At 48.1% G+C, this 14,423-nt stretch overlaps 1 protein-coding gene across 1 annotated transcript in view; it reads right to left on the bottom strand.

The window, feature by feature from the left end:
• The window catches only part of zbtb47b (zinc finger and BTB domain containing 47b), a 129,283-nt gene extending 122,925 nt beyond the window's left edge, over positions 1–6,358 (bottom strand). The window contains 1 exon segment of the mRNA XM_055928151.1: positions 6,169–6,358. Coding sequence (XP_055784126.1) covers positions 6,169–6,171 — 3 coding nt within the window. The 5' untranslated portion in view covers positions 6,172–6,358.
• Positions 6,359–14,423: the final 8,065 nt, after the last annotated feature.

Raw genomic sequence — 14,423 nt, 5'->3', positions numbered from 1 at the left:
CAGGGAGGGAGGGCTAACAACACCAGGGAGGGAGGGAGGGCTAACAACACCAGGGAGGGAGGGAGGACTAACAACACCAGGGAGGGAGGGCTAACAACACCAGGGAGGGAGGGAGGGCTAACAACACCAGGGAGGGAGGGAGGGCTAACAACACCAGGGAGGGAGGGCTAACAACACCAGGGAGGGAGGGCTAACAACACCAGGGAGGGAGGGAGGGCTAACAACACCAGGGAGGGAGGGCTAACAACACCAGGGAGGGAGGGCTAACGACACCAGGGAGGGAGGGCTAACAACACCAGGGAGGGAGGGAGGGCTAACGACACCAGGGAGGGAGGGCTAACGGCACCAGGGAGGGAGGGTTAACAACACCAGGGAGGGAGGGCTAACAACACCAGGGAGGGAGGGCTAACGGCACCAGGGAGGGAGGGAGGACTAACAACACCAGGGAGGGAGGGCTAACAACACCAGGGAGGGAGGGCTAACACCACCAGGGAGGGAGGGCTAACAACACCAGGGAGGGAGGGCTAACACCACCAGGGAGGGAGGGAGGGCTAACGACACCAGGGAGGGAGGGCTAACGACACCAGGGAGGGAGGGAGGGCTAACACCACCAGGGAGGGAGGGAGGGCTAACGGCACCAGGGAGGGAGGGATAACAACACCAGGGAGGGAGGGCTAACACCACCAGGGAGGGAGGGAGGGCTAACGACACCAGGGAGGGAGGGCTAACGACACCAGGGAGGGAGGGCTAACAACACCAGGGAGGGAGGGCTCACAACACCAGGGAGCACGGGCTAACGACACCAGGGAGGGAGGGCTAACGACACCAGGGAGGGAGGGCTAACGACACCAGGGAGGGAGGGCTAACGACACCAGGGAGGGAGGGCTAACGACACCAGGGAGGGAGGGCTAACGACACCAGGGAGGGAGGGCTAACAACACCAGGGAGGGAGGGTTAACAGCACCAGGGAGGGAGGGTTAACAGCACCAGGGAGGGAGGGAGGGCTAACAACACCAGGGAGGGAGGGCTAACGACACCAGGGAGGGAGGGCTAACAACACCAGGGAGGGAGGGCTAACAGCACCAGGGAGGGAGGGAGGGCTAACAACACCAGGGAGGGAGGGCTAACACCACCAGGGAGGGAGGGAGGGCTAACAACACCAGGGAGGGAGGGTTAACAACACCAGGGAGGGAGGGCTAACAACACCAGGGAGGGAGGGCTAACAACACCATGGAGGGAGGGCTAACAACACCAGGGAGGGAGGGCTAACAACACCAGGGAGGGAGGGCTAACAACACCAGGGAGGGAGGGCTAACAACACCAGGGAGGGAGGGCTAACACCACCAGGGAGGGAGGGCTAACGACACCAGGGAGGGAGGGCTAACAACACCAGGGAGGGAGGGAGGGCTAACAACACCAGGGAGGGAGGGCTAACAACACCAGGGAGGGAGGGCTAACAACACCAGGGAGGGAGGGCTAACAACACCAGGGAGGGAGGGCTAACAACACCAGGGAGGGAGGGCTAACAACACCAGGGAGGGAGGGCTAACGACACCAGGGAGGGAGGGCTAACGGCACCAGGGAGGGAGGGCTAACAGCACCAGGGAGGGAGGGCTAACGGCACCAGGGAGGGAGGGAGGGCTAACAACACCAGGGAGGGAGGGAGGGCTAACAACACCAGGGAGGGAGGGAGGGCTAACAACACCAGGGAGGGAGGGAGGGCTAACGACACCAGGGAGGGAGGGCTAACAACACCAGGGAGGGAGGGTTAACAACACCAGGGAGGGAGGGAGGGCTAACAACACCAGGGAGGGAGGGCTAACGACACCAGGGAGGGAGGGCTAACAACACCAGGGAGGGAGGGCTAACAACACCAGGGAGGGAGGGAGGGCTAACAACACCAGGGAGGGAGGGAGGGCTAACAACACCAGGGAGGGAGGGAGGGCTAACGGCACCAGGGAGGGAGGGCTAACACCACCAGGGAGGGAGGGAGGGCTAACAACACCAGGGAGGGAGGGCTAACGGCACCAGGGAGGGAGGGCTAACAACACCAGGGAGGGAGGGAGGGCTAACAACACCAGGGAGGGATTGCTAACAACACCAGGGAGGGAGGGCTAACAACACCAGGGAGGGAGGGCTAACAACACCAGGGAGGGAGGGCTAACGACACCAGGGAGGGAGGGAGGGCTAACAACACCAGGGAGGGAGGGAGGGCTAACAACACCAGGGAGGGAGGGAGGGCTCACAACACCAGGGAGGGAGGGAGGGCTCACAACACCAGGGAGGGAGGGCTAACAACACCAGGGAGGGAGGGAGGGCTAACAACACCAGGGAGGGAGGGCTAACGGCACCAGGGAGGGAGGGCTAACAACACCAGGGAGGGAGGGCTAACAACACCAGGGAGGGAGGGCTAACAACACCAGGGAGGGAGGGCTAACAACACCAGGGAGGGAGGGCTAACAACACCAGGGAGGGAGGGAGGGCTAACAACACCAGGGAGGGAGGGAGGGCTAACAACACCAGGGAGGGAAGGCTAACAACACCAGGGAGGGAGGGCTAACAACACCAGGGAGGGAGGGCTAACGGCACCAGGGAGGGAGGGCTAACAACACCAGGGAGGGAGGGCTAACAACACCAGGGAGGGAGGGCTAACAACACCAGGGAGGGAGGGCTAACAACACCAGGGAGGGAGGGCTAACAACACCAGGGAGGGAGGGAGGGCTAACAACACCAGGGAGGGAGGGAGGGCTAACAACACCAGGGAGGGAGGGCTAACAACACCAGGGAGGGAGGGAGGGCTAACAACACCAGGGAGGGAGGGAGGGCTAACAACACCAGGGAGGGAGGGCTAACAACACCAGGGAGGGAGGGCTAACAACACCAGGGAGGGAGGGCTAACGACACCAGGGAGGGAGGGCTAACGGCACCAGGGAGGGAGGGTTAACAACACCAGGGAGGGAGGGAGGGCTAACAACACCAGGAAGGGCTAACGGCACCAGGGAGGGAGGGCTAACGACACCAGGGAGGGAGGGCTAACAACACCAGGGAGGGAGGGCTAACAACACCAGGGAGGGAGGGAGGGCTAACAACACCAGGGAGGGAGGGCTAACAACACCAGGGAGGGAGGGAGGGCTAACAACACCAGGGAGGGAGGGCTAACAACACCAGGGAGGGAGGGCTAACAACACCAGGGAGGGAGGGCTAACAACACCAGGGAGGGAGGGCTAACAGCACCAGGGAGGGAGGGAGGGCTAACAACACCAGGGAGGGAGGGAGGGCTAACAACACCAGGGAGGGAGGGAGGGCTAACAACACCAGGGAGGGAGGGAGGGCTAACAACACCAGGGAGGGAGGGAGGGCTAACAACACCAGGGAGGGAGGGAGGGCTAACAACACCAGGGAGGGAGGGAGGGCTAACAACACCAGGGAGGGAGGGAGGGCTAACAACACCAGGGAGGGAGGGCTAACAACACCAGGGAGGGAGGGAGGGCTAACAACACCAGGGAGGGAGGGCTAACAACACCAGGGAGGGAGGGCTAACGACACCAGGGAGGGAGGGCTAACAACACCAGGGAGGGAGGGCTAACAACACCAGGGAGGGAGGGAGGGCTAACGACACCAGGGAGGGAGGGCTAACGACACCAGGGAGGGAGGGAGGGCTAACAACACCAGGGAGGGAGGGTTAACAACACCAGGGAGGGAGGGTTAACAACACCAGGGAGGGAGGGCTAACAACACCAGGGAGGGAGGGCTAACAACACCAGGGAGGGAGGGCTAACGACACCAGGGAGGGAGGGCTAACAACACCAGGGAGGGAGGGCTAACGACACCAGGGAGGGAGGGCTAACGGCACCAGGGAGGGAGGGTTAACAACACCAGGGAGGGAGGGAGGGCTAACAACACCAGGGAGGGAGGGCTAACGGCACCAGGGAGGGAGGGTTAACAACACCAGGGAGGGAGGGTTAACAACACCAGGGAGGGAGGGCTAACGACACCAGGGAGGGAGGGCTAACGGCACCAGGGAGGGAGGGTTAACAACACCAGGGAGGGAGGGCTAACGACACCAGGGAGGGAGGGCTAACGACACCAGGGAGGGAGGGCTAACGGCACCAGGAAGGGCTAACGGCACCAGGGAGCACGGGCTAACGGCACCAGGAAGGGAGCACGGGCTAACCCCGTTGACCTGACCCAGATATTATTCAGCAGAGCCTCCCTCTACATCCAGATGTGATGCACCATGGGATTACTAACTCCACTGCTGTCTCCCTCCACCTCTCTACACACAAAGCCACATGCTGCTGTAATGAGGCATCCCAACATGACCCCGCAGTCCATCTACCCTGGTCTGTCTGCACGAGCACAGCTCTCTCTATCTCGGTGTTAATCTCTCTTTCTCTCTCTCCCTGTTTATCTCGCTCTCCCTGCCTCTCTTTCCTCCTTTCCCCCCCCCTCGCTCTCCCTTGCCTCTCACTCTCTCACCCTGCCTCTCACTCTCTCACCCTGCCTCTCCACCTCTCCCTCTGTTTCTCTCTCACTCTGCTCTCTCTCTCTCTCTCTCTCACCCTGCCTATCCCTCTCTCACTCTGCTCTCTCTCTCACCCTGCCTCCACCTCTCCCTCTGTGTCTCTCTCACCCTGCCTCCACCTCTCCCTCTGTGTCTCTCTCACCCTGCCTCGCTCTCTCTCACCCTGCCTCTCCACCTCTCCCTCTGTGTCTCTCTCACCCTGCCTCTCCCTCTTATCGCATTCTCTCAGGGTCTTCAGCTGAAATCAAGGGTAATAAAAGCAACACAGGGTTGCTTCTTATGTGACATATGGTTTGACTAGAAATATACATATTTCAATTAGGTTAATTACGATGTTATTATTATGACGAATACTTATCTCTATCTGACCCCTCAGACATTAGAATATAGTCATTTAAAACTTCAATGATGACCAACTTTAGCATACTACTCCAACATATAAAATATTCACTGGTGCGAACAAACTACTGCAAACCAACTGTATGAAATATCGGCTATTTGATCTCAGAAAGGAAATAATTTCAGGGCCTGGCAGAATCCAACTAGCGCTCACAGTCTCGCGTTAGAATTAGACGTTCATCCATGTTTTGCAAACATCACATTTTTGAAGTTGTTGCTAAAATCAAAATGTTGAATTGTTTATTGTTAAATGATTAAATCAGAATGTTTAACGTTAGGGTTAAGTATTGCATTAATACCGAAATCTTAAGGTTAGGCATTAGCTACGAATTAAGGTAAGGTACGGGTTAAGGTTTGGGGTAGGTTTAAAACAAAAATCTCTAAAACAACTTTTTATCATCTGCAATCCCAAACCACAACACACTAGCAAAACCAAATCCCATCAGAAGGTTAAAGCGTTCGCTGTTGCCCCTAGTGTCCGGTTTCTACGTCATCTCCCAACATCTCCCCGACACGGAAGGACGTCGAATACTGACTTGTATCACCGTGACCTGGCTGGCAGAATCAGTGATCTTGCATTTTAAGCAAATCTGTGATATTTGTGACCGTGGCGAGAGGAGAATGGTGGGGTTTGGGGTGGGCAGTGTCTCAAGGATGTAACATTAAGCTTTATGCTCATTTATCAGGGACAGCCAGTACGCAGCTGTCTTGTATTGAAGTTCAGACGAGAATCACCGGCAACTTACAGAGACCACAACGTTACCATGTCATAACCTGCAGACAGCGCGTTTAGCTACATTGTTGCTGTATTGTTTACTGTAGGCTGCTGGTGTATGTAATATAAATGATGAAGTAAACGTGTTTTAATACAGCCAGATGTTTGTTTTTTTCCATAGTGGCCCGTTAGTTTCACTCTCCCCGTATGTAAATATTCACCCGTCACGATCTGATCCTTGCCGAGACATCCCGATATTAAAGAATTTAACTCTTTCTATGCAACAATGTAGCTATCGTAGCCATTACATTATTGTAACAGCTCCAAATGTCAACTTGAGTTCCATGCAAGTTGCAAACTTTACCACGAAGAAGTAAATGCAAGAAGTAGCATAAATGACAAATGATGCAACAAACAGTGCGGGACAGAACTAGTGTAAGGCAAGTTATCAGCCTAGCTAAGTAGCTCAAATGTGGAAGAGATCAAGAAGGGAGCAAAAAAATGATACAAACGCAGCGCTCTACTGTACCATTTTGATCCGAGGTTTCGAGGCAAAAAGGAGTCCCAATATAACTCCTTATGCATCGACTTCCGTTGGCCATGAAAATGTTCGTTGGATTTTCACATTTCTTCAGTTTCTTCTTCTCCTCAATCTTTTTTCGTCTTCCTAGCATTCAGACAGACAAAAATGCAGAGGCTGCTTTTGCAGAAGGAATTGGTGATTGGAGCTCAGGGATCATATGGGCTTTTTGTCAGAAGTTTTAAAGGGACACCGCACTGTATTAAACACACATTCAAACCTACCGATTTCTTTTCTTCTTCTGGGTTTTAAATGTGCGGTTAGTAAATTACGGGTCTGTCAAGGCGGACCACTAATCAGAAGGAAAACATAGGCCTGTGTCTTCAAAAGGTGCGCTTCTGAGGTGGGAATGGCATAATGCAGACTGACACGGGTGAATTATAAACTGGTAAAATGTTGTAATGTTGCTAGTTTACTGTAGCCTACAGTACAGCACTGCTTCCATACAGAGTGGAACATCCTGTGGAATAGGGTGGTAGAGATTTGTTTTACTTTCACAGTTTTTATTGACTTATGACTGAGCAACAACTGTGATAAAGAACTGCTTGTTGAGACAGAGACAGAGACAGAGACAGAGAGACAGAGAGAGAGAGAGAGAGAGAGACAGAGACAGAGAGACAGAGACGCACAGCGAGGGAACAAAGAAACCATTGAACCTGATAAATTGCATCTCAGGTTGCCAGTCATCAGTGAGACCCCTGAAAGCAGCCAAGACCCCCTGAAGGTATTCAATGTATCAGCCCTGAAGGTATTCAGTGTATCAGTGAGGCCCCTGACGGTATTCAGTGTATCAGTGAGGACCCTGAAGGTATTCAGTGTATCAGTGAGGCCCCTGAAGGTATTCAGTGTATCAGTGAGGCCCCTGAAGGTATTCAGTGTATCAGTGAGGCCCCTGAAGGTATTCAGTGTATCAGCCCTGAAGGTATTCAGTGTATCAGCCCTGAAGGTATTCAGTGTATCAGCCCTGAAGGTATTCAGTGTATCAGCCTTGAAGGTATTCAGTGTATCAGTGAGGACCCTGAATGTATTCAGTGTATCAGTGAGGCCCCTGAAGGTATTCAGTGTATCAGTGAGACCCCTGAAGGTATTCAGTGTATCAGTGAGGCCCCTGAAGGTATTCAGTGTATCAGTGAGGCCCCTGAAGGTATTCAGTGTATCAGTGAGACCCCTGAAGGTATTCAGTGTATCAGTGAGGCCCCTGAAGGTATTCTAGGGAATCAGTGAGGCCCCTGAAGGTATTCAGTGTATCAGTGAGTCCCCTGAAGGTATTCAGTGTATCAGTGAGGCCCCTGAAGGTATTCAGTGTATCAGTGAGGCCCCTGAAGGTATTCAGTGTATCAGTGAGACCCTTGAAGGTATTCAGTGTATCAGTGAGGCCCCTGAAGGTATTCAGTGTATCAGTGAGGCCCCTGAAGGTATTCAGTGTATCAGTGAGACACCTGAAGGTATTCAGTGTATCAATGAGGCCCTTGAAGTCAGCCAAGGACACAACCAGACAGTCTTTTAAAGGTGCACTATACAGAAACCGCCCCACCATTTCCTGGTTGCTAATATTCTAATAGATCTCCTGATGTCAGTTTGTGATAAAACAAGCAGACTATACCATCTAAACCACAGAGAATCATTATACCATCTAAACCACAGAGAATCATTATACCATCTAAACCACAGAGAATCATTATACCATCTAAACCACAGAGAATCATTATACCATCTAAACCACAGAGAATCATTATACCATCTAAACCACAGAGAATCATTATACCATCTAAACCACAGAGAATCATTATACCACAGAGAATCATTATACCGTCTAAACCACAGAGAATCATTATACCACCTAAACCACAGAGAATCATTATACCACAGAGAATCATTATACCGTCTAAACCACAGAGAATCATTATACCATCTAAACCACAGAGAATCATTATACCACAGAGAATCATTATACCGTCTATACCACAGAGAATCATTATACCGTCTAAACCACAGAGAATCATTATACCACAGAGAATCATTATACCGTCTAAATCACAGAGAATCATTATACCACAGAGAATCATTATACCGTCTAAACCACAGAGAATCATTATACCACAGAGAATCATTATACCGTCTAAACCACAGAGAATCATTATACCGTCTAAACCACAGAGAATCATTATACCGTCTAAACCACAGAGAATCATTAAACCACAGAGAATCATTATACCACAGAGAATCATTTTACCATCTAAACCACAGAGAATCATTATACCACAGAGAATCATTATACCGTCTAAACCACAGAGAATCATTATACCACAGAGAATCATTATACCGTCTAAACCACAGAGAATCATTATACCGTCTAAACCACAGAGAATCATTATACCGTCTAAACCACAGAGAATCATTATACCACAGAGAATCATTATACCACAGAGAATCATTATACCGTCTAAACCACAGAGAATCATTATACCGTCTAAACCACAGAGAATCATTATACCATCTAAACCACAGAGAATCATTATACCACAGAGAATCATTATACCGTCTAAACCACAGAGAATCATTATACCGTCTAAACCACAGAGAATCATTATACCGTCTAAACCACAGAGAATCATTATACCGTCTAAACCACAGAGAATCATTATACCATCTAAACCACAGAGAATCATTATACCGTCTAAACCACAGAGAATCATTATACCACAGAGAATCATTATACCGTCTAAACCACAGAGAATCATTATACCACAGAGAATCATTATACCGTCTAAACCACAGAGAATCATTATACCACAGAGAATCATTATACCGTCTAAACCACAGAGAATCATTATAAACCACAGAGAATCATTATACCGTCTAAACCACAGAGAATCATTATACCATCTAAACCACAGAGAATCATTATACCATCTAAACCACAGAGAATCATTATACCGTCTAAACCACAGAGAATCATTATACCGTCTAAACCACAGAGAATCATTGTACCATCTAAACCACAGAGAATCATTATACCATCTAAACCACAGAGAATCATTATACCGTCTAAACCACAGAGAATCATTATACCATCTAAACCACAGAGAATCATTATACCATCTAAACCACAGAGAATCATTATACCACAGAGAATCATTATACCGTCTAAACCACAGAGAATCATTATACCACAGAGAATCATTATACCACAGAGAATCATTATACCACAGAGAATCATTATACCGTCTAAACCACAGAGAATCATTATACCGTCTAAACCACAGAGAATCATTATACCACAGAGAATCATTATACCACAGAGAATCATTATACCACAGAGAATCATTATACCACAGAGAATCATTATACCGTCTAAACCACAGAGAATCATTATACCGTCTAAACCACAGAGAATCATTATACCGTCTATACCACAGAGAATCATTATACCACAGAGAATCATTATACCACAGAGAATCATTATACCACAGAGAATCATTATACCGTCTAAACCACAGAGAATCATTATACCGTCTAAACCACAGAGAATCATTATACCACAGAGAATCATTATACCACAGAGAATCATTATACCGTCTAAACCACAGAGAATCATTATACCGTCTAAACCACAGAGAATCATTATACCATCTAAACCACAGAGAATCATTATACCGTCTAAACCACAGAGAATCATTATACCACAGAGAATCATTATACCGTCTAAACCACAGAGAATCATTATACCACAGAGAATCATTATACCGTCTAAACCACAGAGAATCATTATACCACAGAGAATCATTATACCGTCTAAACCACAGAGAATCATTATACCACAGAGAATCATTATACCGTCTAAACCACAGAGAATCATTATACCACAGAGAATCATTATACCGTCTAAACCACAGAGAATCATTATACCACAGAGAATCATTATACCGTCTAAACCACAGAGAATCATTATACCACAGAGAATCATTATACCGTCTAAACCACAGAGAATCATTAAACCACAGAGAATCATTATACCACAGAGAATCATTATACCGTCTAAACCACAGAGAATCATTAAACCACAGAGAATCATTATACCACAGAGAATCATTATACCGTCTAAACCACAGAGAATCATTATACCATCTAAACCACAGAGAATCATTATACCGTCTAAACCACAGAGAATCATTATACCACAGAGAATCATTATACCGTCTAAACCACAGAGAATCATTATACCGTCTAAACCACAGAGAATCATTATACCATCTAAACCACAGAGAATCATTATACCACAGAGAATCATTATACCGTCTAAACCACAGAGAATCATTATACCATCTAAACCACAGAGAATCATTATACCGTCTAAACCACAGAGAATCATTATACCACAGAGAATCATTATACCGTCTAAACCACAGAGAATCATTATACCGTCTAAACCACAGAGAATCATTATACCATCTAAACCACAGAGAATCATTATACCGTCTAAACCACAGAGAATCATTATACCGTCTAAACCACAGAGAATCATTATACCACAGAGAATCATTATACCACAGAGAATCATTATACCGTCTAAACCACAGAGAATCATTATACCGTCTAAACCACAGAGAATCATTATACCACAGAGAATCATTATACCGTCTAAACCACAGAGAATCATTATACCGTCTAAACCACAGAGAATCATTATACCGTCTAAACCACAGAGAATCATTATACCATCTATACCACAGAGAATCATTATACCACAGAGAATCATTATACCACAGAGAATCATTATAAACCACAGAGAATCATTATACCATCTAAACCACAGAGAATCATTATACCGTCTAAACCACAGAGAATCATTGAAATATATTTTCAACCCAAAATATTGTATTTTCAGCTTTTTGAAGATGGTTCACAAAACCGAAAGTAAAAGAGGCAAAAACCAAACTTAAGAATGAGAAGCATAGAAATAGCACATAGAACATATTTACCACTTCTTAGACTTGCTTTCAATGAGAATGACAGATCTATAACTCACATTTCTATGTGAATTTGGTCAGGTCGCCCAAAAAGTTAGATATTGCAGCTTTAACGGCATCATATAGAGCCCAGCCATGCAGCTTATTAAAGAGGTGATACAGGGGTCTGCTACTATATAGAGCCCAGCCATGCAGCTTATTAAAGAGGTGATACAGGGGTCTGCTAATATATAGATCCCAGCCATGCAGGTTATTAAAGAGGTGATACAGGGGTCTGCTAATATATAGATCCCAGCCATGCAGCTTATTAAAGAGGTGATACAGGGGTCTGCTAATATATAGATCCCAGCCATGCAGCTTATTAAAGAGGTGATACAGGGGTCTGCTACTATATAGAGCCCAGCCATGCAGCTTATTAAAGAGGTGATACAGGGGTCTGCTAATATATAGATCCCAGCCATGCAGCTTAAAGAGGTGATACAGAGGTCTGCTAATATATAGAGCCCAGCCATGCAGCTTAAAGAGGTGATACAGAGGTCTGCTAATATATAGAGCCCAGCCATGCAGCTTATTAAAGAGGTGGTACAGGGGTCTGCTACTATATAGAGCCCAGCCATGCAGCTTATTAAAGAAGTGGTACAGGGGTCTGCTACTATATAGAGCCCAGCCATGCAGCTTATTAAAGAGGTGATACAGGGGTCTGCTAATATATAGAGCCCAGCCATGCAGCTTATTAAAGAGGTGATACAGGGGTCTGCTAATATATAGAGCCCAGCCATGCAGCTTATTAAAGAGGTGATACAGGGGTCTGCTACTATATAGAGCCCAGCCATGCAGCTTATTAAAGAGGTGATACAGAGGTCTGCTAATATATAGAGCCCAGCCATGCAGCTTATTAAAGAGGTGATACAGGGGTCTGCTACTATATAGAGCCCAGCCATGCAGCTTATTAAAGAGGTGATACAGAGGTCTGCTAATATATAGAGCCCAGCCATGCAGCTTATTAAAGAGGTGATACAGGGGTCTGCTACTATATAGAGCCCAGCCATGCAGCTTATTAAAGAGGTGATACAGGGGTCTGCTAATATATAGAGCCCAGCCATGCAGCTTATTAAAGAGGTGATACAGAGGTCTGCTAATATATAGAGCCCAGCCATGCAGCTTATTAAAGAGGTGATACAGGGGTCTGCTAATATATAGAGCCCAGCCATGCAGCTTATTAAAGAGGTGATACAGAGGTCTGCTAATATATAGAGCCCAGCCATGCAGCTTATTAAAGAGGTGATACAGGGGTCTGCTAATATATAGAGCCCAGCCATGCAGCTTATTAAAGAGGTGATACAGAGGTCTGCTAATATATAGAGCCCAGCCATGCAGCTTATTAAAGAGGTGATACAGAGGTCTGCTAATATATAGAGCCCAGCCATGCAGCTTATTAAAGAGGTGATACAGGGGTCTGCTAATATATAGAGCCCAGCCATGCAGCTTATTAAAGAGGGGATACAGAGGTCTGCTAATATATAGAGCCCAGCCATGCAGCTTATTAAAGAGGTGATACAGAGGTCTGCTAATATATAGAGCCCAGCCATGCAGCTTATTAAAGAGGTGATACAGGGGTCTGCTACTATATAGAGCCCAGCCATGCAGCTTATTAAAGAGGTGATACAGGGGTCTGCTAATATATAGAGCCCAGCCATGCAGCTTATTAAAGAGGTGATACAGAGGTCTGCTAATATATAGAGCCCAGCCATGCAGCTTATTAAAGAGGTGATACAGGGGTCTGCTAATATATAGAGCCCAGCCATGCAGCTTATTAAAGAGGTGATACAGAGGTCTGCTAATATATAGAGCCCAGCCATGCAGCTTATTAAAGAGGTGATACAGGGGTCTGCTAATATATAGAGCCCAGCCATGCAGCTTATTAAAGAGGTGATACAGAGGTCTGCTAATATATAGAGCCCAGCCATGCAGCTTATTAAAGAGGTGATACAGAGGTCTGCTAATATATAGAGCCCAGCCATGCAGCTTAAAGAGGTGATACAGGGGTCTGCTAATATATAGAGCCCAGCCATGCAGCTTATTAAAGAGGTGATACAGAGGTCTGCTAATATATAGAGCCCAGCCATGCAGCTTATTAAAGAGGTGATACAGGGGTCTGCTAATATATAGAGCCCAGCCATGCAGCTTAAAGAGGTGATACAGTGGTCTGCTAATATATAGAGCCCAGCCATGCAGCTTATTAAAGAGGTGATACAGGGGTCTGCTACTATATAGAGCCCAGCCATGCAGCTTAAAGAGGTGATACAGACCTCTGCCTCTTCGTGTGGTCTGCTAATACAGTGTTTCCCAAACTCTGTACCGGGGCCCCCGTTTGATGAACATTTTGGTTTTTGCCCTAGCTTGATGATGAATGTCTTTATTTGAATCAGCTGTGTAGTGCTAGGGCAAGAATCGAAACATGCACCCAGGAGGGGCTCCAGGGTGGCATTTTCAGATGACCAGGATGCGCACTCACAGCATACGCTGACCAAGATGACCAGGACGCGCACTCACAGCATACGCTGACCAAGATGACCAGGACGCGCACTCACAGCATACGCTGACCAAGATGACCAGGACGCGCACTCACAGCATACGCTGACCAAGATGACCAGGACGCGCACTCACAGCATACGCTGACCAAGATGACCAGGACGCGCACTCACAGCATACGCTGACCAAGATGACCAGGACGCGCACTCACAGCATACGCTGACCAACGGGCAAGTGTCTTTTTCAACCTTTCCCTGACCCAATCTATAATATCTCCATGTTTCAAGCAGACCACCATAGTCCCTGTGCCCACGAACGCCAAGGTAACCTGTCTAAATGACTATCACCTCGTAGCACTCACATCTGTAGCCATGGAATGCTTTGAAAGGCTGGTCATGGCTCACATCAATACTATCATCCCAGACACCCTGAACCCACTCCAATTCGCAAACTGACCCAACAGATCCACAGATGACACAATCTCTATTGCACTCCACACTGCCCTTCCCCACCTGGACAACAGGAACACCTATGTGAGAACGCTGTTCATTGACTACAGCTTAGCGCTCATCACTAAGCTAAGGACCCTGGGACTAAACACCTCCCTCTGCAACTGGATCCTGGACTTCCTGACGGGCCGCCCCCAGGTGGTAAGGGTAGGCAACAACACATCCACCCGGCTGACCCTCAACACAGGGGCCC

Source organism: Salvelinus fontinalis, chromosome 7 (assembly GCF_029448725.1).
Source record: "Salvelinus fontinalis isolate EN_2023a chromosome 7, ASM2944872v1, whole genome shotgun sequence".
NCBI lineage: Eukaryota > Metazoa > Chordata > Actinopteri > Salmoniformes > Salmonidae > Salvelinus > Salvelinus fontinalis.
Note: the sequence above shows the minus strand (reverse complement) of the source record. Positions and strands in the feature narration are given on the sequence as shown.